The sequence below is a fragment of the Schistocerca nitens genome, chromosome 3 (assembly GCF_023898315.1).
Source record: "Schistocerca nitens isolate TAMUIC-IGC-003100 chromosome 3, iqSchNite1.1, whole genome shotgun sequence".
Classification (NCBI taxonomy): domain Eukaryota; kingdom Metazoa; phylum Arthropoda; class Insecta; order Orthoptera; family Acrididae; genus Schistocerca; species Schistocerca nitens.
In genome coordinates, this window is record NC_064616.1 from 945,382,740 (window position 1) to 945,407,749 (window position 25,010).

The following is a 25,010-nucleotide window of genomic DNA, read 5'->3' on the forward strand; positions in this document are numbered from 1 at the left end:
AAAATTTTCCGTTTGAGGCCGTTGCTGTAGCGTATACTTAAAGTAACGCGACTGTGATGCGTGGATATAGTACTGACATTTAGGCAAATGATTAGTGTAGCATTTGTGTCTTTTCGACGCGCATGAGATAAATCTATGGCGACGTTATTACTAAATGTGTCCAAACGGGACCATCGTGCTATTATTCATTTCTTGGCTGCCAAAGGAGCAACACCGGTAAACATCCATCGGGGAATGAAGAATGTATCTACCGAAAACCACCACTGTGGAATGGTACGTCACGTTCCGTGCTGGTGACGATTCGACTCAAGACGCACGTCCGCATACCGCAAATCTCGCAATGCAGAAGTTACGGCAGCTCAGATGGGGATACTTGAGCATCCGCCCTATAGCCTTATCTCTCCCCTTGCGATTATCATGCCTTCGGTCCCTCCAAAAAGGCCAGTTCCTATTGAACGAGGATATGGACTTCTTCACGCAGCAGGACATGGCGTTTTACAAAACGGGTATCTTCAACCTAGTGCATCGTTGGGATGATTGCTTCAGTGCTCAAGGCGATCTGATCGACGTACCGATCCTGGACTGTACCGCCTTCGAACGGAAATTTTTTGATCGCGTCTTATAGAAAGTCATAGGTCTTTCTATGCAACATTTTGTTTATGTTATGTGGACATGTGTCCGGAAACGCTTACTTTCCATGTTAGAGCTCATTTTATTACTTCTCTTCAAATCACATTAATCATGGAATGGAAACACACAGCAACAGAACGTACCAGCGTGACTTCAAACATTTTGTTACAGGAAATGTTCAAAATGTCCTCCGTTAGCGAGGATACATGCATCCACCCTCCGTCGCATGGAATCCCTGATGCGCAGATGCAGCCCTGGAGAATGGCGTATTGCATCACAGCCGTCCACAATACGAGCACGAAGAATCTCTACATTTGGTACCGGGGTTGCGTAGACAAGAGCTTTCAAATGCCCCCATAAATGAAAGTCAAGAGGGTTGAGGTCAGGAGAGCGTGGAGGCCATGGAATTGGTCCGCCTCTACCAATCCATCGGTCACCGAATCTGTTGTTGAGAAGCGTACGACCACTTCGACTGAAATGTGCAGGAGTTCCATCGTGCATGAACCATATGTTGTGTCGTACTTGTAAAGGCACATGTTCTAGCAGCACAGGTAGAGTATCCCGTATGAAATCACGATAACGTGCTCCATTGAGCGTAGGTGGAAGAACATACTGACGAAACTAAAATGAGCTCTAACATGGAAATTAAGCGTTTCCGGACACATGTCCACATAAGATCTTTTCTTTATTTGTGTGTGATGAATGTTTCCTGAAAGTTTGGCCGTACCTTTTTGTAACACCCTGTATACTGCCTTTGCAAAGGTCGGTATCATAATTCGGCAGCAACAAACCTTAAATACTACTTGAGTACTTCGAAAACCAGCCACATTGTACGCTAAAATACACACTTATACGTGTTTACTCGTTCTGGATACAGTTTAGATGGACTGTCTTTACCGCCGCACCCTGCGTGTTATCAAACCACACCTAATCATATATGGCTCTCATAAATCTATAGCAACCTTTATTATAAGAAACACACTTGTGCTGAGAAACAGTTAAAGACATATACTAACTACAATGGAAGGCTAACATAATCCAACTACTAATCTAAGCCATCGTAAAATTAAGCTACATCAAGAGCGGTCAAACCACCGTCACTGGTAACGACTAACGCCTCCAGGATTCAGTGTCCCTACCAACCCTCACCCTAAAATGAAGTGACTGAGCAATTTCCTTAAAAACCATATGTGGAAGTATGAGGTGGCGTTCGGTTCTATCAGTTACAAGTAAGTGGAATCATACCCCACACACACAGTAAAAATAAAGGTCATTTTGATGTCAATGCGGTATAAAATGCCTTCTTGTTGTGGTCGTGGTTTTCAGTCCAAATGCTGGTTTGATGCACCTCTCCACCCTAATCCATCCTCTGGAAGCCTCTTCATCTCTGACTAATTGTTGCTATCTACATCCACTTTAATCTCCGTACTGTAGTCAAACTTTGAACTCCATCTACAAATTTTACTCGCCACATTGCCCTTCATTCACTATTCCTTGGCGCAGCAGGAAAAATCCCACCACACTTTCCCTTCTTTTATCGAGCTGGACAATAAATTTCTTTTCTCCCCGAATCGACTCACTTCATCCTTATTAGCTGTTGAATCTTGTACCGGGTGATCAAAAAGTCAGAATAAATTTGAAAACTGAATAAATCACGGAATAATGTAGATACAGAGGTACAAATTGACACGAGCTTGGAATGACATGGGGTTTCATTAGAACCAAAAGTTCAAAAAATGTCCGACAGATGGCGTTTCATCTGATCAGAATAGCAATAATTAGCGTAACAAAGTAAGACAAAGCAAAGATGATGTTCTTTACAGGAAATGCTCAATATGTCCAACATCATTCCTCAACAATAGCTATAGTCGAGGAATAATATTGTGAACAGCACTGTAAAGCATGTCCGGAGTTTTGGTGAGGCATTGGCGTCGGATGTTGTCTTTCAGCATCCCTAGAGATGTCGGTCGATCACGATACACTTGCGACTTCAGGTAACCCCAAAGCCAATAATCGCACTGACTGAGGTCTGGGGACCTGGGAGGCCAAGCATGACGAAAGTGGCGGCTGAGCACACGATCACCACTAAACGACGCGCGCAAGAGATCTTTCACGCGTCTTGCAATATGGGGTGGAGCGCCATCGTGCATTTTGGTTCTAATAAAACCCCATGTCATTCCAAGCACGTGTGTCAATTTTTACCTCTCTATCTACATTATTCCGTGGTTTATTAAGTTTTCAAATTTATACTGACTTTTTGATCACCCGGTTTATTACGTCTTACGCAACACAAGATACAAAGATCGAAGAATTATTACAAATGTAAGCATTGTTCACCCGAAGACTGTTCAGAGGTTGCCGACGTAATCGGTAGCCCCTCGAGATTTCTAGCTGTAGCCCTGGCTTCTGGTCCGTGTATTCTCCAGTTGCCTGTATAACGAAACGGTGTGCCAGCCAACACAATGTCACGTCTGTTGGTGTGTTGCAGGAACCGGCTGGAGACGTACGAGCAGTCGTGCGCGGTGGACAGCGTGACGAAGAAGTGCGCGGGTCCGGCGAGCGAGTGCCGGCACGCCATGCTGGCCATCCTGGGCACCGAGCTGCGCTCCAACTGCGCCTGCAAGGGCACCGACTTCACGCAGCTCTACGACTGCCTCGGCTGGCAGCGCCTGCTCTGGGTCAACCCCTGCGTCGGTACGCATTACCAACGGGCCCCAACCACAAGTACATTCCGGCTTCCTACATTTCGACAGCGTAGCACGACGCCGCTACTAACCGAGACACGATCGTACCACGTTTCTTCGCAGAAATGTGATTTTCTTTACAAATATTTGACTTTAAGAACGAGACGTTGTCACCGGGTGTAGCTCTGGGAAGCGTAATAGGACCTCCAATATTCCCAACGTAAACAAACGAATTATCAGACTGGACCACTAATATTGTAACAGTGTTTGCTGACGACGCTGTTACGTACAGGGAAGTATTGTCCCCGAACGATCGTAAGGATATTCGGAAAGAATAGACAAAACTTTCAGCTGGTGTAACGAGTGGCAACAGGCGTGGATCCAAGGAAGAGTGGAGGGGGCGGGGTGCAGCGTGTCATGACCACTTAAAAAAAAAAGAAAAAGAAAAAAAAACATTGTACTGAGTACCGAAGTAAACAAATTATTGTAATAATATCACAAAAAAGAGGGGCAGCAGCCTTTTCAGTAGTTGCAGGGGCAACAGTCTGGATGATTGACTGATCTGGCCTTGTAACATTAACCAAAACGGCCTTGCTGTGCTAGTACTGCGAACGGCTGAAAGCAAGGGGAAACTACAGCCGTAATTTTTCCCGAGGACATGCAGCTCTACTGTATGATTAAATGATGATGGCGTCCTCTTGGGTAGAATATTCCGGAGGTAAAATAGTCCCCCATTCGGATCTCCGGGCGGGGACTACTCAAGAGGACGTCGTTATCAGGAGAAAGAAAACTGGCGTTCTACGGATCGGAGCGTGGAATGTCAGATCACTTAATCGGGCAGGTAGGTTACAAAATTTGAAAAGAGAAATGGATAGGTTAAAGTTAGATATAGTGGGAATTAGTGAAGTTCGGTGGCAGGAGGAACAAGACTTTTGGTCAGGTGATTACAGGGTTATAAATACAAAATCAAATAGGGGTAATGCAGGAGTAGGTTTAATAATGAATAAAAAAATAGGAGTGCGGGTTAGCTACTACAAACAGCATAGTGAACGCATTATTGTGGCCAAGATAGACACAAAGCCCATGCCTACTACAGTAGTACAAGTTTATATGCCAACTAGCTCTGCAGATGATGAAGAAATAGATGAAATGTATGACGAGATAAAAGAAATTATTCAGGTAGTGAAAGGAGACGAAAATTTAATAGTTATGGGTGACTGGAATTCGTCAGTAGGAAAAGGGAGAGAAGGAAACATAGTAGGTGAATATGGATTGGGGGGAATGAATGAAAGAGGAAGCCGCCTTGTAGAATTTTGCACAGAGCATAACTTAATCATAGCTAACACTTGGTTCAAGAATCATGAAAGGAGGCTGTATACATGGAAGAAGCCAGGAGATACTGACAGGTTTCAGATAGATTATATAATGGTAAGACAGAGATTTAGGAACCAGGTTTTAAATTGTAAGACATTTCCTGGGGCAGATGTGGATTCTGACCACAATCTATTGGTTATGAACTGCAGATTGAAACTGAAGAAACTGCAAAAAGGTGGGAATTTAAGGAGATGGGACCTGGATAAACTGAAAGAACCAGAGGTTGTACAGAGTTTCAGGGCGAGCATAAGGGAGCAATTGACAGGAATGGGGGATAGAAATACAGTAGAAGAAGAATGGGTAGCTCTGAGGGATGAAGTGGTGAAGGCGGCAGACGATCAAGTAGGTAAAAAGACGAGGGCTAATAGAAATCCTTGGGTAACAGAAGAAATATTGAATTTAATTGATGAAAGGAGAAAATATAAAAATGCAGTAAATGAAGCAGGCAAAAAGGAATACAAACGTCTCAAAAATGAAATAGACAGGAAGTGCAAAATGGCTAAGCAGGGATGGCTAGAGGACAAATGTAAGGATGTAGAGGCTTGTCTCACTAGGGGTAAGATAGATACTGCCTACAGGAAAATTAAAGAGACCTTTGGAGAGAAGAGAACCACTTGTATGAATATCAAGAGCTCAGATGGAAACCCAGTTCTAAGCAAAGAAGGGAAGGCAGAAAGGTGGAAGGAGTATGTAGAGGGTTTATACAAGGGAGATGTACTCGAGGACAATATTATGGAAATGGAAGAGGATGTAGATGAAGACGAAATGGGAGATATGATACTGCGTGAAGAGTTTGACAGAGCACTGAAAGACCTGAGTCGAAACAAGGCCCCGGGAGTAGACAACATTCCACTAGAACTACTGATGGCCTCGGGAGAGCCAGTCATGACAAAACTCTACCATCTAGTGAGCACGATGTATGAGACAGGCGAAATACCCTCAGACTTCAAGAAGAATATAATAATTCCAATCCCAAAGAAAGCAGGTGTTGACAGATGTGAAAATTACCGAACTATAAGTTTAATAAGTCACAGCTGCAAAATACTAACGCGAATTCTTTACAGACGAATGGAAAAACTTGCAGAAGCCGACCTCGGGGAAGATCAGTTTGGATTCCGTAGAAATGTTGGAACACGTGAGGCAATACTGACCTTACGACTTATCTTGGAAGAAAGATTAAGAAAAGGCAAACCTACGTTTCTAGCATTTGTAGACTTAGAGAAAGCTTTTGACAATGTTGACTGGAATACTCTCTTTCAAATTCTGAAGGTGGCAGGGGTAAAATACAGGGAGCGAAAGGCTATTTACAATTTGTACAGAAACCAGATGGCAGTTATAAGAGTCGAGGGGCATGAAAGGGAAGCAGTGGTTGGGAAAGGAGTGAGACAGGGTTGTAGCCTCTCCCCGATGTTATTCAATCTGTATATTGAGCAAGCAGTAAAGGAAACAAAAGAAAAATTCGGAGTAGGTATTAAAATTCATGGAGAAGAAGTAAATACTTTGAGGTTCGCCGATGACGTTGTAATTCTGTCAGAGACAAATGGTTCAAATGGCTCTGAGCACTATGGGACTTAACATCGATGGTCATCAGTCCCCTAGAACTTAGAACTACTTAAACCTAACTAACCTAAGGACATCACACAACACCCAACCATCACGAGGCAGAGAAAATCCCTGACCCCGCCGGGAATCGAACCCGGGAACCCGGGCGTGGGAAGCAAGAACGCTACCTCACGACCACGAGATGCGGGCTGTCAGTGACAGCAAAGGACTTGGAAGAGCAGTTGAACGGAATGGACAGTGTCTTGAAAGGAGGATATAAGATGAACATCAACAAAAGCAAAACGAGGATAATGGAATGTAGTCAAATTAAGTCGGGTGATGCTGAGGGAATTAGATTAAGAAATGAGACACTTAAAGTAGTAAAGGAGTTTTGCTATTTAGGGAGTAAAATAACCGATGATGGTCGAAGTAGAGAGGATATAAAATGTAGACTGGCAATGGCAAGGAAAGCGTTTCTCAAGAAGAGAAATTTGTTAACATCGAGTATAGATTTAGGTGTCAGGAAGTCGTTTCTGAAAGTATTTGTATGGAGTGTAGGCATGTATGGAAGTGAGACATGGACGATAACTAGTTTGGAGAAGAAGAGAATAGAAGCTTTCGAAATGTGGTGCTACAGAAGAATGCTGAAGATAAGGTGGGTAGATCACGTAACTAATGAGGAGGTATTGAATAGGATTGGGGAGAAGAGAAGTTTGTGGCACAACTTGACTAGAAGAAGGGATCGGTTGGTAGGACATGTTTTGAGGCATCAAGGGATCACAAATTTAGCATTGGAGGGCAGCGTGGAGGGTAAAAATCGTAGAGGGAGACCAAGAGATCAATACACGAAGCAGATTCAGAAGGATGTAGGTTGCAGTAGGTACTGGGAGATGAAGAAGCTTGCACAGGATAGAGTAGCATGGAGAGCTGCATCAAACCAGTCTCAGGACTGAAGACCACAACAACAACAATCACAAAATTTTCTACATTTTGTTTTTATTTTTAAAAAATCCTAGACATCTGTGACAGGTTAAATGTGGGTTGACAGCAATTTGTATGTTTTTATTGGGCTTCAGGAGACAGAGCGACAGTGAAAAACAGTGACCTCCCCCCCCCCCCCCCCCTACACAGAACCAATCCTTGGAACCACACCTGAATGACAACTTTAAGTGTAGATACATGAATGACATGCCTATAACGAAGACGTAGAACCTCACAGCATCTGACTACAAAATCAGTGGGCAATGGCCAACATTTAGAGCGTGTCACATGCTATAAGTACTTAGTATAAGGCCTCTACGGGTCAGGGAACCTAGTGGAGATGTGGGAATGGTCAGGTAATACACCCGGAGTCGCTAGTAACAAAGTGATATCTGGAATGACATTTTATTCTCATTCTGAACACACAGAAGGCTTTTTTCTTTTTTTTAACATGATTGTGGGCCAGCAGCTGTACAGATATATTATTTGTATAATACAGCACCCCCGTGAACCATGGACCTTGCCGTTGGTGGGGAGGCTGGCGTGCCTCAGCGATAAAAATGGTTCAAATGGCTTTGAGCACTATGGGACTTAACATCTGATGTCATCAGTCCCCTACATCTTAGAGCTACTTAAATCTAACTAACCTAAGGATATCACACTCTTCCATGCCCGAGGCAGGATTCGAACCTGCGATAGTAGCGGTCACGCGGCTCCGGACTGAAGCACCTAGAACCGCTCGGCCACCGCGGCCGGCACCTCAGCGATACAGATAGCTGTACCGTAGGGCAATCCCAATGAAGGGGTATCTGTTCAGAGGCCAGACAAACGTGTGGTTCCTGAAGAGGGCCAGCAGTCTTTTCAGTAGTTGCAGGGGCAACAGTCTGAATGATTGACTGATCTGGCCTTGTAAGATTAACCAAAACTGCCTTGCTGTGCTGGTACTGCGAACGGCTGAAAGCAAGGGAAAACTACAACCGTAATTTTTTCCGAGGGAATGCAGCTTTGCTGTATGGTTAAATGAGGATGGTGTCTTCTTGGGTATAATATTCCGCAGGTAAAATAGTCCCCTATTCAGATCCAAGGGCGGGGACTACTCAGGAGGACGTCGTTAACAGGAGAAAGAAACCTGGCGTTCTACGGGTCGGGGCGTAGAATGTCAGATACCTTAATCGGGCAGGTAGGTTAGAAAATTTAAAAATGGAAATGGATAGGTTAATGTTAGATATAGTGGGAATTAGTGAAATTCGGTAGCAGGAGGAAGAATACAGGTTTATAAATACAAAATCAAATAGGGGTAATGCGGGAGTAGGTTTAATAATGAATTAAAAAAATAGGAGTGCAAGTAAGCCACTACGAACAGCATAGTGATCGCATTTTTGTAGCCAAGGTAGACACGGAGCCCACGCCTACCACAGTAATACAAGTATATATTCCATCTAGCTCCGCACATGACGAAGCGATTGATGAAATGTATGATGAGATAGAACAAATTAACAGATAGTGAAGGGAGACGAAAATTTAATAGTCATGGCTGAGTGGAATTCGATAGTAGTAAAAGGAAGAGAAGGAAAAGTAGCAGGTGAATATGGAATGGGGGTAAGAAATGAAAGAGGAAGCCGCCTGGAACATAACTTAATCATAGCTAACACTTGGTTCAAGAATCATGAAAGAAGGTTGTATACATGGAAGCGGCCTGGAGACACTGGAAGGTTTCAGATAGGTTATATAATCGTAAGGCAGAGATTTAGGAACCAGGTTTTAAATTCTAAGACATTTCCAGTGGCAGATGTGGACTCTGACCACAATCTATTGGTTATGAAATTAAAACTGAAGAAACTGCAAAAAGATGGGAATTTAAGGCGTTGTTACCTGGATAAACTGAAAAAAAAGCAGCAGAGGGTCAAGCAGGTAAAAAGACAAGGGCTAGTAGAAACCCTTGGGTAACAGAAGAAATATTGGATTCAAATGATAAAAGGAGAAAATACAAAAATGCAGTAAATGAAACAGGCAAAAAGGAATACAAACGTCTTAAAAATGAGAGTGATAGGAAGTGCAAAATGGCTAAGCAGGGATGGCTAGAGGACAAATATAAAGATGTAGAGGCATATATCGCTAGTGGTAAAATAGATACTGCCTACAGGAAAATTAAAGACCTTTAGAGAAAAGAGAACCGCTTGTATGAATATCAAGAGCTTAGATGGAAACCAGTCCTAAGCAAAGAAGACGAAGCAGAAAGGTGGAAGGAGTATACAGAGAATCTATACAAGGGTGATATACTTGAGGACAATATTATGGAAATGGAAGAGGACGTAGCTGAAGATGAAATGGGAAACATGAGACTGCGCGAAGAGTTTGACAGAGCACTGAAAGACCTAAGACGAAGTAAGGCCCCGTGAGTAGACAACACTCCATTACATCTACGGATAGCCTTGGGAGAGCCAGGCCTGTCAAAATTCTACCGTCTGTGAGCAAGATGTTTGAGACAGGCGAAATACCCTCACACTTCAAGAAGAATATCATAATTCCAATCCCAAAGAAACCAGGTGTTGACAGATATGAAAATTACCGAACTATCAGTTTAATAAGTCACGGCTCCAAAATACTATCACGAATTCTTTACAGACGAATGGAAAAACTAGTAGAAGCCGACCTCGGAGAAGATCATTTTGGTTTACGTAGAAATTTTGGAAAACGTGAGGCAATACTGACCCTACGACTTATCTTAGAAGAAAGATTAAGGAAAGGCAAACCTACGTTTCTAGCATTTGTAGACTTTTAGAGAAAACTTTTGACACTGTTGACTGGAATACTCTTTTTCAAATTCTGAAGGTGGCAGGGGTCAAACACAGGGAGCGAAAGTCTATTTACAATTTGCACAGAAACCAGACGGCAGTTGTACGAGTCGAGGGGCATGAAAGAGAAGCGGTGGTTGGGAAGGGAGTGAGACAGGGCTGTAACTTATCCCCGATGTTATTCAATCTGTATATTGAACAAGCAGTAAAGGAAACATAATAAAAATTCAGAGTAGGAATTAAAATCCATGGAGAAGAAATAAAAGCTTTGAGGTTTGCCGATGACTTTGTAATTCTGTCAGAGACAGCAAAGGACCTGGAAGAGCACTTGAAGGGAATGGACAGTGTCTTGAAAGAAGGATATAAGGTGAACATCAACAAAAGAAAAACGAGGATAATGGAATGTAGTCGAATTAAATCGGGTCGTGTTGAGAGAATTAGATGAGGAAATGAGACCCTTAAAGTAGGAGATGAGTTTTGCTATTTGGGGAGCAAAATAACTGATGGTGGTCGAAGTAGAGAGGATATAAAATGTAGACTGGCAATGACAAGGAAGGCGTTTCTTAAGAAGAGTAGTTTATTACCATCGGGAATAGATTTAAGTGTCAGGAAGTCGTTACTAAAAGTATTTGTGTGGAGTGTAGCCATGTATGAAAGTGAAACATGGACGGTAAGTAGTTTAGACAAGAAGAAAATAGAAGCTTTCGAGATGTGGTGCTACAGAAAAATGCTGAAGATTAGATGGGTAGATCACATAACAAATGAGGAGGTACTGAATAGAATTGGGGAGAAGAAGAATGTGTGCCACAACTTGGCTGGAAGAAGGGATCGCTTGGTAGGACATGTTCTGAGGCATCAAGGGATCACCAATTTAGTACTGGAGGGTAGCGTGTAGGGTAAAAATCGTTGAAGGAGACCAAGAGATGAATCCACTAAGCAGATTCAGAAGGATGTAGGTTGCAGTAGGTACTGGGAGATGAAGAAGCTTGCACAAGATAGAGTAGCATGGAGAGTTGCATCAAACCAGTCTCTGGACTGAAGACCACAACAACAACACAGCCAACTGGTTGCAACAAGACTTAAAGTTTGTTGCAACCGGTTGTCTGTACTATACAAATCAGATACACAGAGTAATGTAACTGCCTCGTAGCGTGATGCAGCGTGCAGGCCTCAGAGCACGCCAGGGAGAACCACTGACACGGCTCGTCAGTGAGCCGCGCTGTGCGCTGCTGGAGCAGGTCAGTGACCAGTGGCTGGCGCCAAGGTGTGCACCAAGTCAGTCTCTGTAGCTGCGCGGTCAGCGAGGTGAATTGATAGGCGAAGGGACACGAGTTCGATCTCTGGCCAGGTACGAGATTTTACTCTACTCGGGGACTGGGTGTTGTGTTGTCATTGCGTTCATATCATCATAATTGGCATTCAGCTGTCGAGTTTCTGTACGGGCACGTCCCGAAAGCCAATAAATTAAAAAAGAGTGTGCAGTGAGCACTGAGGAAGATGTGTAGGTGTTGTCCATTACCGTATGTTCTGACAGTACAGGGCAGCTCTACACCTCAGCCCTCTCGCAATCGTTCTGACGTGTGCTTAGGTGAGTTAGCCATCTGCGCTGTACAGAACGATGGAAGGAGGGCCGGCAGCAAGCGGCTTGCATCCGGGTAGTTACATCTCGGAGTCGAGGTCAGGTGACACGCAGACTATAGTCGATCAGCTTGTCGGTGTTTCAATGAAACTCAGTAGACTGCCATTATCTATGGTACTGGTGGCACCCACAGAATAGCGGCGTGACTGAATGTGTATGAGCGCTCCGAAAGCCCAGTTATTTAAGCAGCAGAGTCCACACCTATTACACAGTGGATGGTGGATGAGCGAGTTTGCCCCGTTTACTGGACTCGTCATCGTTCCCTGCCTCATTTTGGTGGCTTGATAATTTTCTGGGTTGTCGAGCTCTGAACTTTTTGCAGTGTTTGACTATTGCAGTGGCGCTCTGGTGGTTGGAGTTACGGCGCGCTACTTCATGCTGCACTATTACAAGGTTTTTTGTGGTATTTGCTCTTTTGCTTCTTGACATATCGACTGGCACAGTGGCTCCGAGCTGTTCTGCGTACCTCTGGAGCTCGTTAGGTATAAACTTTAAAAAATTTAGCTTTCCATGCTGAATTCATTCTGGGGTACAACAGGTGTAATATCAAGAAGGTATACGAAATTGGACGATCGCGTGGAATCAGTATTAGGGAAACCGAATGGAAGACGTAAATTCGGTGGAATATTGTGGAAAAACGCAATAAAAATGAAATGGCATGCAAGGCACTATTGCAACCAATTGTAATGTATTGCGCCAGCTGGCAAGTGTGTCCGAGCGGTTCTAGGCGCTGCAGTCTGGAACCGCACGACCGCTACGGTCGCAGGTTCGAATCCTGCTTCGGGCATGGATGTGTGTGATGTCCTTAGGTTAGTTAGGTTTAAGTAGTTCTAAGTTCTAGGGGACTGATGACCTCAGAAGTTAAGTCCCATAGTGCTCAGAGCCATTTGAACCATTTTTTGTATTGCGCCAGTGCTTGGAGTCCTTAAAAAGTAGGCATGCTAACAGAGGTCGAAAAAATTCAGAGACCTGCTGTTAGGGTCATAACTTGACGGTGTAGCCCTTCTGAAAGTGCAATAGAAGTTTTCGGGGAGGTTGAACGCAATACTTGCAAGAAATACGAGGTGATTCTCGCAAAGCCTTGCTGGACAAAATTAGAGAACATATACTTGAAGAAGACTGCGACGATTATGCTGCCACAATCATATCTCGCGCAGGGATTATGTTTATAAGATAAGAAGGATGAGAGCACTTACATAGGCATATAGACTGTAATTTTTCTCATCGCGTATGGAGAGCACTGGAACAGGGCAGAAAATCAGTAGAATACATGGGAAGTACTCTCTGATATGAACTGTACCGTGGCTTCCGTAGTGTATAATTATGTAAATGTGTATGTGCCACTCGAAAAATATTACTTCGTTATGCCCAGCTGATGTACGCCATTGATCCTATATAGCTGAAGAGTGCGCATTTTTTTCTCTCAAAATCTCTTTATCTTCTCGCTGAAATTTTTCTTCCGTAATTCTATCAAGATTTTGTTGCCTCTAATTCTCAGTTTGTCCACAGATTTATGATTCGCCACAAGTTTTATGAACGGATATCTAGCGCCGACCGTGTCACCATGTGATAGCAGGTTTCTGAAGACCTATTTCAATTTCAAGCAACCAGTTGTTCTCAACTTCCATTGAAATGACAACACAGAGATTTTTTTATCAGTCTTTCATCGTTCACTATGGGAATCTGACCTGAAAGTGTCAGATTTTTTCTCAGTATGCTGATGTAATTCCTAAGCTTCCCTGCGTCGGCTGGCAGCGCCTGCTCTGGGTCGAATCCTGCGTCCGTACGCTACTCTATTTTTCCGCACCGGTTTCTTCCCCCCGGGGCCCTTCCTGCCGACACGTTGACTAAACATGAATGTAAGTAAGACGATTTTAATTTATATAAGTTTCAGTTCACGACGAGTAAAATACCATCTTCTCTGTTGGAAGTTGTAAGAAAGGGTAACATCCAGCACTCTGTTTTGTAGCAGAGTTTCAATCGTTTGTGTGCGGCGCTGCTGTGCTGCGGAACAAAGGAAGGTGGGAAAAGGAGCAGATCTTTTGTCCTGAGCCGACTTCCTTTGCTGTCTCCTTAGATACGAAGGGACTTGAGAAAGTAAGTTACACGTGTCGTCGCGTGCTTAGGCCATTGCGTAACAAGCAGAAGAGAGTACGTGTTCTGGTTTCCCTGCAGACACAGTTTTGCTGCGGTACAGTGCATCACATTGTGCGAATGAAATGGCGTGGCAAATGGAAACGTACTCCAGAATCGAAGTGCGCGAGGCAGTATGATTGTTGTGGGCAAGACTTCTAATTTGGCCAGTGATTCACCGTGACATCATGCCGGTAAATGGACCAGATGCAAGGTCGCGTTCAGCCGTAGTCACCAATAGTTTGAACAAGAGAGCGATGCTGATCAGGAAGGAAGACCACTGACATCTACCGCAGTTGACAACGTCCTGGCAATCGACCAACTCATTGGCACCAATCGCAGAGTGGCTACCGACGACATTGCTCAGCAGACGCGCGTCTCAATAGGCAGCGTTCATTCCACCGTCCAGGATGGTCTGCAGTATAGCAAATTGTGCTCACGCTGGGTTTTGCGATCTCTGTCACCTGCACACGTACGCATCTCCATGAAGAACAAGAGGCGTGAAAAATTAAGCAGAGGGTTTGTTCTCCTGCGCGACAATCCAATACCCCACATGCTGTGCATAACACGAGCTTCGCTTTGATGTTTTCGATGGGAGTTTTGGAAACATTCGCCATACAGTCCAGTTCTTGCAGCATGCGATTTCCATCTTTTTCGATAATCTTAAAGAATATCTAGGAGGAAAGAGATTTTCCAACCGGCGGATATTCACACAGCAGTTCACGAGTGGCTCCGTGACCAAGGAGCGGATTTCTATTGTCGATGAACTGAACGATTCGTTGAACGTTCCGGCCGGAGTTAACAGAGACTTGGTGACTATGCTGAAAAACAATGTCATGTGCCAGTGTCAGTCTGAAGAATAGTGCAAAATTCAATAAACGTTACTTGGCCCGCCATAATAATGAGTAATTTAGTTTTTGAAGACCTTTTGTATACTGTTTTTGCGTTGATTACGAAGCACATCCCCACTGTTGGGCTACAAAATTCCCAATCAGTAACAGCATAGACTCAAAAAAATAGTATTTTATGAGCTTAACGATCTATTGAGTATATAGCTGAATTGAATTTATTCATAACACTGCAAAATAGTATGTTTATGTCTTACAAAATATGATAAACTATGCAGGGTGTTACAAAAAGGTACGGCCAAACTTTCAGGAAACATTTCTCACACACAAAGAAAGAAAATATGTTATGTGGACATGTGTCCGGAAACGCTTACTTTCCATGTTAGAGCTCATTTTATTACTTCTCTTCAAATCACATTAATCATGGAATGGAAACACACAGCAACAGAACGTACCAGCGTGACTTCAAACACTTTGTTACAGGAAATGTTCAAAATGTCCTCCGTTAGCGAGGATACATTCATCCACCCTCCGTCGCATGTAATCCCTGATACGCTAATGCAGCCCTAGAGAATGGCGTATTGTATCACAGCCGTCCACAATACAAGCAAGAAGAGTCTCTACATTGAGTACCGGGTTTGCGTAGACAAGAGCTTTTAAATGCCCCCATAAATGAAAGTCAAGAGGGTTGAGGTCAGGAGAGCGTGGAGGCCATGGAACTGGTCCGCCTCTACCAATCCATCGGTCACCGAATCTGTTGTTGAGAAGCGTACGACCACTTCGACTGAAATGTGCAGGAGCTCCACATGTTCTCGCAGCACAAGTCGAGTATCCCGTATGAAATCATGATAACGTGCTCAATTGAGCGTAGGTGGAAGAACATGGGGCCCAATCAAGACGTCACCAACAATGCCTGCCCAAACGTTCACAGAAATTCTGTGTTGATGACGTGATTGCACAATTGCGTGCAGATTCTCGTCAGCCCACACATGTTGATTGTGAAAATGTACAATTTGATCATCAGAATCGAGGAAGTACAATACATACTAACGAAACTAAAATGAGCTCTAACATGGAAATTAAGCGTTTCCGGACACATGTCCACATAATATCTTTTCTTTAATTGTGTGTGAGGAATGTTTCCTGAAAGTTTGGCCGTGCCTTTTGTAACACCCTGTATATCGCTATATCATACTATATAAAGTATTGTAGTCCATGCACCCTATATGCTTTCCTAATGCGTGAGTTGTTTTGCTGTTCACATACTGTTATACTAAAATCTACATAGACATATGATAAGCTGTATAATAAGACAAAGCTTCTTTTATTGGAATTATTATTTCTTAGTCCAAAGAAACAGAGATATGGGGCACTTATAGGAACCTACGAGCTGCTGATATCAAATGAAGGGAACTATCATCGGACGCTTCTCCTTTAAACAGAATTCTGCAGGTCAAAAATTTCAAAATCTCGCGATTCGTTTGGTTGTCTTACCATGTGCTACGCAACAAAAATTTGCAATGTGTATTTACGTCATATACATTTCACTTTTTATACCCAAAAAAACCATCATTGACGAATTCTGCAAACGCCTATATTTGAACTTTAGGCTACTTGTGTCCTTTCCTAACATAAAAAAACCGTTAGCTTACTGCTTCAGAGCAAGTTATCCACATTCGGCTTCAATGATCACAAGCGTAATACTAAATTATACACACATTAGGAAATGAAAGAGGGATTCTTTTTGTTTCGGTTTTTAACCAAGCAACAACAAACATTTGTTTATTTTCATACCGGTTTCGTAGTGTTGTAACTCCATTTTTAATACATTTGCAAACTCACACACGCTAATCCAAGCAACATCAGAATGACAAGAAAAAGACACAATACTGGGGGCGAGTTTTCTTTTTTCTTTTTTTAAAAAAAAAGTGGCTTGCATACGTACGTCAATTGGCGCTTAAGTATTACGCTGACCATCATCAAAGAGCAAGTTTTCTGTACAGTTGTACAGAACATATGTACAGTTTTAAAAAAGTTGGCACTGGCTATCAGAGTTGCTCCTTTTTATTGACGTTATTGTATGCGTATGGCTTAACATGTGGCATTTTTCAAGGGCATTAGAAATGGAGCTATAACATTTTGAAATCGGTATTCAAACAAATAAATTTTCGTTGCTGTTGGTGGAATAAAGGATTCCTTTACGCAATGCAGAACAGAGTTGCGGACACGGCGCATTCCTGCAAAATGTGGAAAAGCCTAAAGCAAATGTCTGTCAAATTTTGTGTCACGTTATAACATCTGAGTGTTTGCTATGTTGTGGAACAATCCAATGATTAGATTCATATTCGCGAGGAGCTGGCTTCAGATCCACGTCCATTCTTGTTCTGAATCGGTGCCTGAGGCATACTCGTGTAATACCTATGACTTCACAGTTCCAGCAAGAGGCAAGTCACGACCCGTCACACAGTGTTAACGTATTTCGACTAATATCCATTCACAACTTGATAGTGAAAGTACCTAACATGAAAGAATCGCCATGCCAACCTCTGGTACTTTATTATATTGTAGCATGTTATCTATAACTTTAGCCCAGCGTTGAGTCATTCTTATGCATATTATTACTTTTAGCAGTATTTTTGTCCTATACATTGGAAACTAACAATACAACACAATACAACTTTCCATCACCATAACTATTTCTACTTTTAATGAAAACTACACTTATCACCATATCTAATTATTTCTACCACTACTAATCCCTTATAACGTCTTTCTCTTCTATCTGTCACTGCTATACAGTATACAGTAACTAAATGAAATAGATTATATTCACAAATAAAACCAGTTTCCGTCTGACACATTCCACAAAGCACTTCTTCGCTCCCCGTTACGTAGGCACACCTTGCCAGTTCTTTGGGATGGTACTATACATTCGCCCAACACATTAATCCTTATTCCAAGTTGTTACGGATAACTGAGCATAGTTGACCATGACAATGATTGATGAGTCTTTTAACACATGGTCAGTGTAGTATACATAACCAAATACACGCAACATAGGAACTCTCAGACCAGTTAGTGAACCGATTCCTAAGTATAATATGGAAAATTCTATGTTGTCTGAAGCTGTATTATTGGTCAATTTCTGTTCTTCAGCGTCTCTATTCTCCACTGCGCCGAACAAGCGTCCTATCAAAATACACTCTAAAACAAAACAAACGGCGCACCACGGAGCAATTATCTGAACGGGGCGGAAATCGGTAGACGTAACGTACATGTACAGACAACAAAATGATTGCAATTTCAGAAAAATTGGATGATTTATTCAGAAGAAAGAGCTTCACTAATTGAGCAAATCAATAACGCGCTAGTTACCTCTGGCCCTTCTGCAAGCAGTTATTCGTCTTGGCATTGATTGGCAGAGTTTTTGGATGTCCTCCTGAGGGATATCGTGGGAAATTCTGTCCAGCTGTCGTGTTAGATCGTCAAAATCACGAGATGGTTAGAGAGCTCTGCCCATAATGCTCCAAAAGTTCTCAATTGGGGAGAGATCCGGCGACCTTGCTGGCCAAGGTAGTGTTTGGCAAGCACGAAGACAAGCTGAAGAAACTCTCGTCGTGTCCTGGCGGGCATTATCTTGCTGAAAGGTAAGCCCAAGATGACTATCATGAAGGGCAACAAAACGGGAAGTAAAATGTCGTCGACTTACCGCAGTGCTGCAAAGGTAACGCAGATGGCAGCCAAAGGGATCCTGCTACGAAATAAAGTGGCACCCCAGGCCATCCGTCACTCCTGGTTGTCGAGTCGTTTGGTGGGCGGCAGTCAGGTTGGTATCCTACAGCTGGCCGAGGCATCTTCAGACACGTCTTCGGCCTGGAATTTCATTAACTGGAGTAGAATTGTCTTCAGTGACGAGTCCCGCTTCGATCTGATTCCAGATCACCAGCGAAGACGTGTCCAGGGTCGCCACGGACAGCAATGGGATACCAATCTGACTCCCGCTCGCCCTACGGCCCGGCAACCCCGAGTGATCGTCCTGGGTGACATTTGTTTTCATAGTAGGACCCCTCTCGTTGTCATTCGCGGTCCCCTAACAACACAGCGGCATGTTGACATTATTCTGCGCTCCGTTTTGTTGCCCTTCATAGCAAGCCATCCTGAGCTTATACTTCAGCAAGGTAATTCCCGCCTGCACACGGCGAGAGTTTCTACTGCTTGCCTTCGTCCTTGCCAGACTCTGCCTTGGTCAGCAAGGTCGCCGGATCTCACCCCAATTGAGAACGTTTGGAGCATGATGGGCAGAGACCTGCAACCATCTCGGCATTTTGACGCTCTGACACGCCAATTGGACAGAATTTGCCATGATATCCCTCAGGAGAAAATCCGGCACCACTATCAATCAATGCCAATCCTGATAATGCCTTTCATAAGGGCCAGAGGAGGACCATCGCATTATTGACTTGCTCACTTTTTGAAGCTCTTTCTCTTGAATACACTATTCAATTTCTCATAAACAGTAATCATTTGGTTGTCTACATATTCCGTCCGATTCGGATAATTCCTTCGTGTTGCGTCTTTCTTTTCTTTGTCTGAGAGTGCACTTCATCTTCAAGACAGAGGACGCCGCCACGGGTGAACGCTTGCGAGATGCTGATTATTTGGTAGAAATGAGCCACGTTGTTTCTAATTATCCAGAGAAGGAGAGCATCTGGTCATAGAACACCTTTGCTTATATCGGAATAGCTCTGTTGATTAGAACCGAAACCATCAAAGAAGGTGATTAACAAGTTAAGTAGTACAATGTGACATTGGAAGAATAAAGTAAAACTTCAATAATGAATGAAACTGAAATCCAAACGACAATGAGGAAAGCCACTGCTTGGAGCACCATTTGCTCTAACGGAAGGAGCCAGTACTTCCATTTTGTAGCCACGATCGCAGCGGATAGCAAAAGGCGAATTTCACGTTCCCTCCGGCACGCTCGCGGTGTCACACTCCAGTACGAAAACTCGCCGCCGCACGTCCAACTGCTTCTGTGGCTTCGTCAATTGAACATGTATGAGATACGGGCGCTGGGGAAGCGGGCGCCGCCGAGCGCCACCGAGGTGTCACTTCAAACGCCTCTTCATTCCGCACCGCGGCGTTCACAAAATACTGGTTGTGTCACACACTGCGCTGAAATAAAAATGCGAGCCATTTATTATTAGTAGTAGGCGAAGCTGCACAACCACAACAGCACGTAGGTTGGTGCGTCCGTAACCAAGGTAGCCGAAGTGTTTGATGCTTCAAGAGACATCGTATTCTAAGACTTTTACTGCGTACAGGGAGAGTGGAAAAACATCAACCATTAAGTCATAACACGGACAAAAGTGTGCGTTCATTGATCGTGACGGATGGCCATTGAAGAGGATTATGCCTAAAAATAAGAGGACGACAGGAGCCAAAGTCACTGCAGAACTGAATGTCGAACTCACTAACATTGCAAGCACAAAAACAACTCGAATGGAGCTCCAGAATCGGGCAATTCCAGAGCGAGCTGGAAATCCAAAACCACTCATCAGTGATTCAAATGCCTGTAACAGGGAAACGTGGTGCCCAAGCCATAAAAAATGGACTGTGGAACAACAGAAGAATGTCATTTGGTCAAATGAGCGTTGTTCCACACTGTTACCAATACCAACTTCTAGCAGGGTTCACGTCCCAAGAGTGAAACATGGCGAGGATTCTGTGATAATTTGGGCAGCCATATCGTTGTATTCCTTGGGCCGCATGGTTACTCTGCGATCACGAATTGCTGCCAAGGATTATGTGACCATTGTGGCTGATCAGGACCACCCCATGGTATAATGTTTGTTCCTCAATGGCGGTGCTGTGTTCCAAGACGACTGGACACCTGTTCGCACAGGTTTTGTAAGCACGACACTCAACTGTCGCATCTCCCTCGCCACCGCAGTCTTCATGTTTCATTGTTGCTGAGCCTTTGTGGTCTACTTTGGAGAGAAGGGTGCTACGATCGCTACCCACATCCGTCATCGTTACCTGAACTTGCTCCTATTTTCTAGGAAGAATGTTATAATATTGCCGGCCGGTGTGGCCGAGCGGTTCTAGACGCTTCAGTCCAGAACCGCGCTGCTGCTGCGGTCGCAGGTTCGAATCCTGCCTCGGGCATGGATGTGTGTGATGTCCTTAGGTTAGTTAGGTTTAAGTAGTTCTAAGCTCTAGGGGACTGATGACCTCAGATGTTAAGTCCCATAGTGCTCAGAGCCATTTGAACCATTTTTTGTTATAAGACTCTCCTGAAAACCATATAGGGCATGCCTACGGTTTTCTTACGCCGTCTTAGGCATGGTAATGTGTTGCGTTTTTAGTGTTTCCATATTTTTGTCACCTCCTGTATATCCAGAGCAAGAAAGTATGCCATAGTGCAGTCTCGCTGAAGTATAGCGGACCATGTTGCGGATTCGCTAACACACGCAAGTAATTTTTTATGATTATAATTGCCGAATTATGACACCGATATTTTTTATTGGACTATATACTTTTCTCTGTGATGTTGGAAAAAGACTTCAAAGAAGAGTTTAACTACATAATATTGGAGGAACTTGATCAAATTAAAACAAGATAACGGCGCATCAAACTACTGTTCAGCCATCAGGAGAAGAGGTCCCACAGACTTCTGCCACACGGAACCAAATTTAAGGAAACACGCACCTCAGCTATAGTTCGTGTTTTTTACCCGTGCGCTTGAGGGCGTTAAGTCTGTGCTCTGATGTTGTAGCGATCAGACAACTTTACTGCAGACCAGCTCATATTTTCCCAGTGTATACGGCTGTCGAAAAAGTGGATGTGGTTTTCGTTTATGGCGAATGTCGGCAAAGCAGCGATGTGGTGGTACGCTGAAAGGTGTCCTGATCGTGCCAAGTCCTTACAACTTGTCTTTGCGGGCAAAACAATTTGAATTGCATTCGCTGTTGCGAATACGAGCAACCATCTGCTGTAAAAGGGTATGACGATAAATAATATTTGTGCTGAACTGGGACTCGAACCCGCGTTTCCCGCTTTACGCGAGTGGTCGTCTTCAGCGCTTTGGCTACCCGTGTACGACTCATGGCCATATACAGACTTCCATATGTCGTCGTTTTTGCGTAACAAACTGTTCTTTGGACACTCATTACGTAATTCCCGTACGGGGGAGGACATTTTAATTGAAAGTCGCTGCCTGGTATCAGCGGGTAAACACGATATTACAGTGCCTGTGTTGTTTAAAGAACGATGCATGTCCGAAGGAACATTCCAACATTTTTCTTAACAACACAGGAACTATAATACTGTAAAAGAATTTAAAGACGCTTGAAAAATGACTAATATACAGTATTATTAGAACGGAAATGAACAGCAACTGATGGACAAATATTTTAGCAGCAGTAGCACACAGTCAACATGTTACTTCGATACAGCTTGAATGTGCGAATGGGATTAGCCAAAAGAGCGCGTTGTGAATATTACATTCCAATGCATTTCCTTTTTCCACATTTAACTTTATCAATAAGTTCACGGCAATGACTTTCAGACTCAGTTGCTGTTCTTCGAAGGGTGTCTACGAAAACTGCAATTGACGCTGCAGTCTCTGCAATAATTTTCTTTATTTCTTTATTTGTTTATTACGAAAAAAGATGGTTTCCAATGCATGAGAGACCCATCCTTGGCAGTATGCGCAATTAGAAAGAAAAATCTCAGCGATCAGGTCTAGATGGCCGCCCGATGTCGACCGACGGCCGTGTCGTCCTCTGCCGTTTGGCATCATTTTTATGTGGTACAGGCAGATGAAAATCCACGCTGTCTGGGGGAACAAACACCTTGGTCGGTCACTGTGTGGTGCACACTATTGGAGAACTGCCATCAATTGCGCCTGTTTTACTGATGGGTCTAGCTGACTATGCGGCAATACCCATGTTTGTATTTATAACAATCTCCTATTAGTACATCTCCCCCCCCCCCTTATCTGTCCATCTCCTACCCACCACTCTCTACCCATCTCCTCCCTCCTCTCTCTCTTTCCATCTGCTCTTCTTCCCTCTTTCTTCCATCTGCTCTTATACACTCTCATTCAGTCTGCTCCTCCCCCCTCTGTTTATCTGCTTTCTCCACCTCTGTCCATCGCATTCTCCCCCTCTGCTAAATCGCTCCAGGCAATTGCCGAGATGGTTCCTTTGAAAGGGCACGGCCGACTTCCTTCCCCATCCTTCCCTAATCCGATGAGACCGATGACCTCGCTGTCTGGTCTCCTTCCCCAAACCAACCAACCAACCAACCCCTCTGTCTACTCCTCACCCCCTCTAAGTGTACCTTCTCTTCTCGCATCTATCTCCACCTCGCCCCACTCCTTGTCCATCTCTTCCTCCCTGTCTCTCTGTCCATCCCCTCCTCCCCCTCCCACTGTCCATCTCCTCCTCCTCTTTCTGTTATCCGCCTTTTTCCTTCCCTGACCATCACCACTGCAGCCCTCTCTCTGTTAATTTCCTCCCCCACTCCTTCTGTTCATATCCTCTTCCCCTCTCTCTGTCCTCCTCTTCCTCCCCCTCTCTGTCCATCTCCTCCTCCCCCTCTCTCCATCCATCTGGTCCTCTGCCGCCTCTCTGTCCATTTCCTACTACAACATCTCTCTGTCCATACACTCTTCCACCCTCGGTCTGTCTGTCTTCACCTCTTCCTGTTCACTGTTCATTTCCCTCCCCCCTCTCCCATTTCATCTTTTCCTCCCCTTATCTGTGTCCATCTGCTCCTTCGCCCTCTCTGCCTATATTATCTCCTCCGCACCCCCCCCCCCCCCCCCAATATGAGGTTTCTGTTTCTTCTACCCTCAGTATTTCCTTCCAGGTAGCAGGTAATATACACTCCTGGAAATGGAAAAAAGAACACATTGACACCAGTGTGTCAGACCCACCATACTTGCTCCGGACACTGCGAGAGGGCTGTACAAGCAATGATCACACGCACGGCACAGCGGACACACCAGGAACCGCGGTGTTGGCCGTCGAATGGCGCTAGCTGCGCAGCATTTGTGCACCGCCGCCGTCAGTGTCAGCCAGTTTGCCGTGGCATACGGAGCTCCATCGCAGTCTTTAACACTGGTAGCATGCCGCGACAGCGTGGACGTGAACCGTATGTGCAGTTGACGGACTTTGAGCGAGGGCGTATAGTGGGCATGCGGGAGGCCGGGTGGACGTACCGCCGAATTGCTCAACACGTGGGGCGTGAGGTCTCCACAGTACATCGATGTTGTCGCCAGTGGTCGGCGGAAGGTGCACGTGCCCGTCGACCTGGGACCGGACCGCAGCGACGCACGGATGCACGCCAAGATCGTAGGATCCTACGCAGTGCCGTAGGGGACCGCACCGCCACTTCCCAGCAAATTAGGGACACTGTTGCTCCTGGGGTATCGGCGAGGACCATTCGCAACCGTCTCCATGAAGCTGGGCTACGGTCCCGCACACCGTTAGGCCGTCTTCCGCTCACGCCCCAACATCGTGCAGCCCGCCTCCAGTGGTGTCGCGACAGGCGTGAATGGAGGGACGAATGGAGACGTGTCGTCTTCAGCGAGGAGAGTCGCTTCTGCCTTGGTGCCAATGATGGTCGTATGCGTGTTTGGCGCCGTGCAGGTGAGCGCCACAATCAGGACTGCATACGACCGAGGCACACAGGGCCAACACCCGGCATCATGGTGTGGGGAGCGATCTCCTACACTGGCCGTACACCACTGCTGATCGTCGAGGGGACACTGAATAGTGCACGGTACATCCAAACCGTCATCGAACCCATCGTTCTACCATTCCTAGACCGGCAAGGGAACTTGCTGTTCCAACAGGACAATGCACGTCCGCATGTATCCCGTGCCACCCAACGTGCTCTAGAAGGTGTAAGTCAACTACCCTGGCCAGCAAGATCTCCGGATCTGTCCCCCATTGAGCATGTTTGGGACTGGATGAAGCGTCGTCTCACGCGGTCTGCACGTCCAGCACGAACGCTGGTCCAACTGAGGCGCCAGGTGGAAATGGCATGGCAAGCCGTTCCACAGGACTACATCCAGCATCTCTACGATCGTCTCCATGGGAGAATAGCAGCCTGCATTGCTGCGAAAGGTGGATATACGCTGTACTAGTGCCGACATTGTGCATGCTCTGTTGCCTGTGTCTATGTGCCTGTGGTTCTGTCAGTGTGATCATGTGATGTATCTGACCCCAGGAATGTGTCAATAAAGTTTCCCCTTCCTGGGACAATGAATTCACGGTGTTCTTATTTCAATTTCCAGGAGTGTAGATATCAAGTTTGACTGAAATCGAACCATGGGTTTAGGAGGAGCTTCCTACACGCGGATTTACCCGTG

General features: G+C 44.7%; 1 protein-coding gene across 1 annotated transcript in view; it reads left to right on the plus strand.

Moving 5' to 3' along the window:
• Nucleotides 1–25,010, plus strand: part of LOC126249498 (uncharacterized) — a 983,368-nt gene that overhangs the window by 784,377 nt on the left and 173,981 nt on the right. The window contains exon 8 of the mRNA XM_049951150.1: nucleotides 3,119–3,324. Coding sequence (XP_049807107.1) covers nucleotides 3,119–3,324 — 206 coding nt within the window. The remainder of the gene's footprint in view (nucleotides 1–3,118; nucleotides 3,325–25,010) is intronic.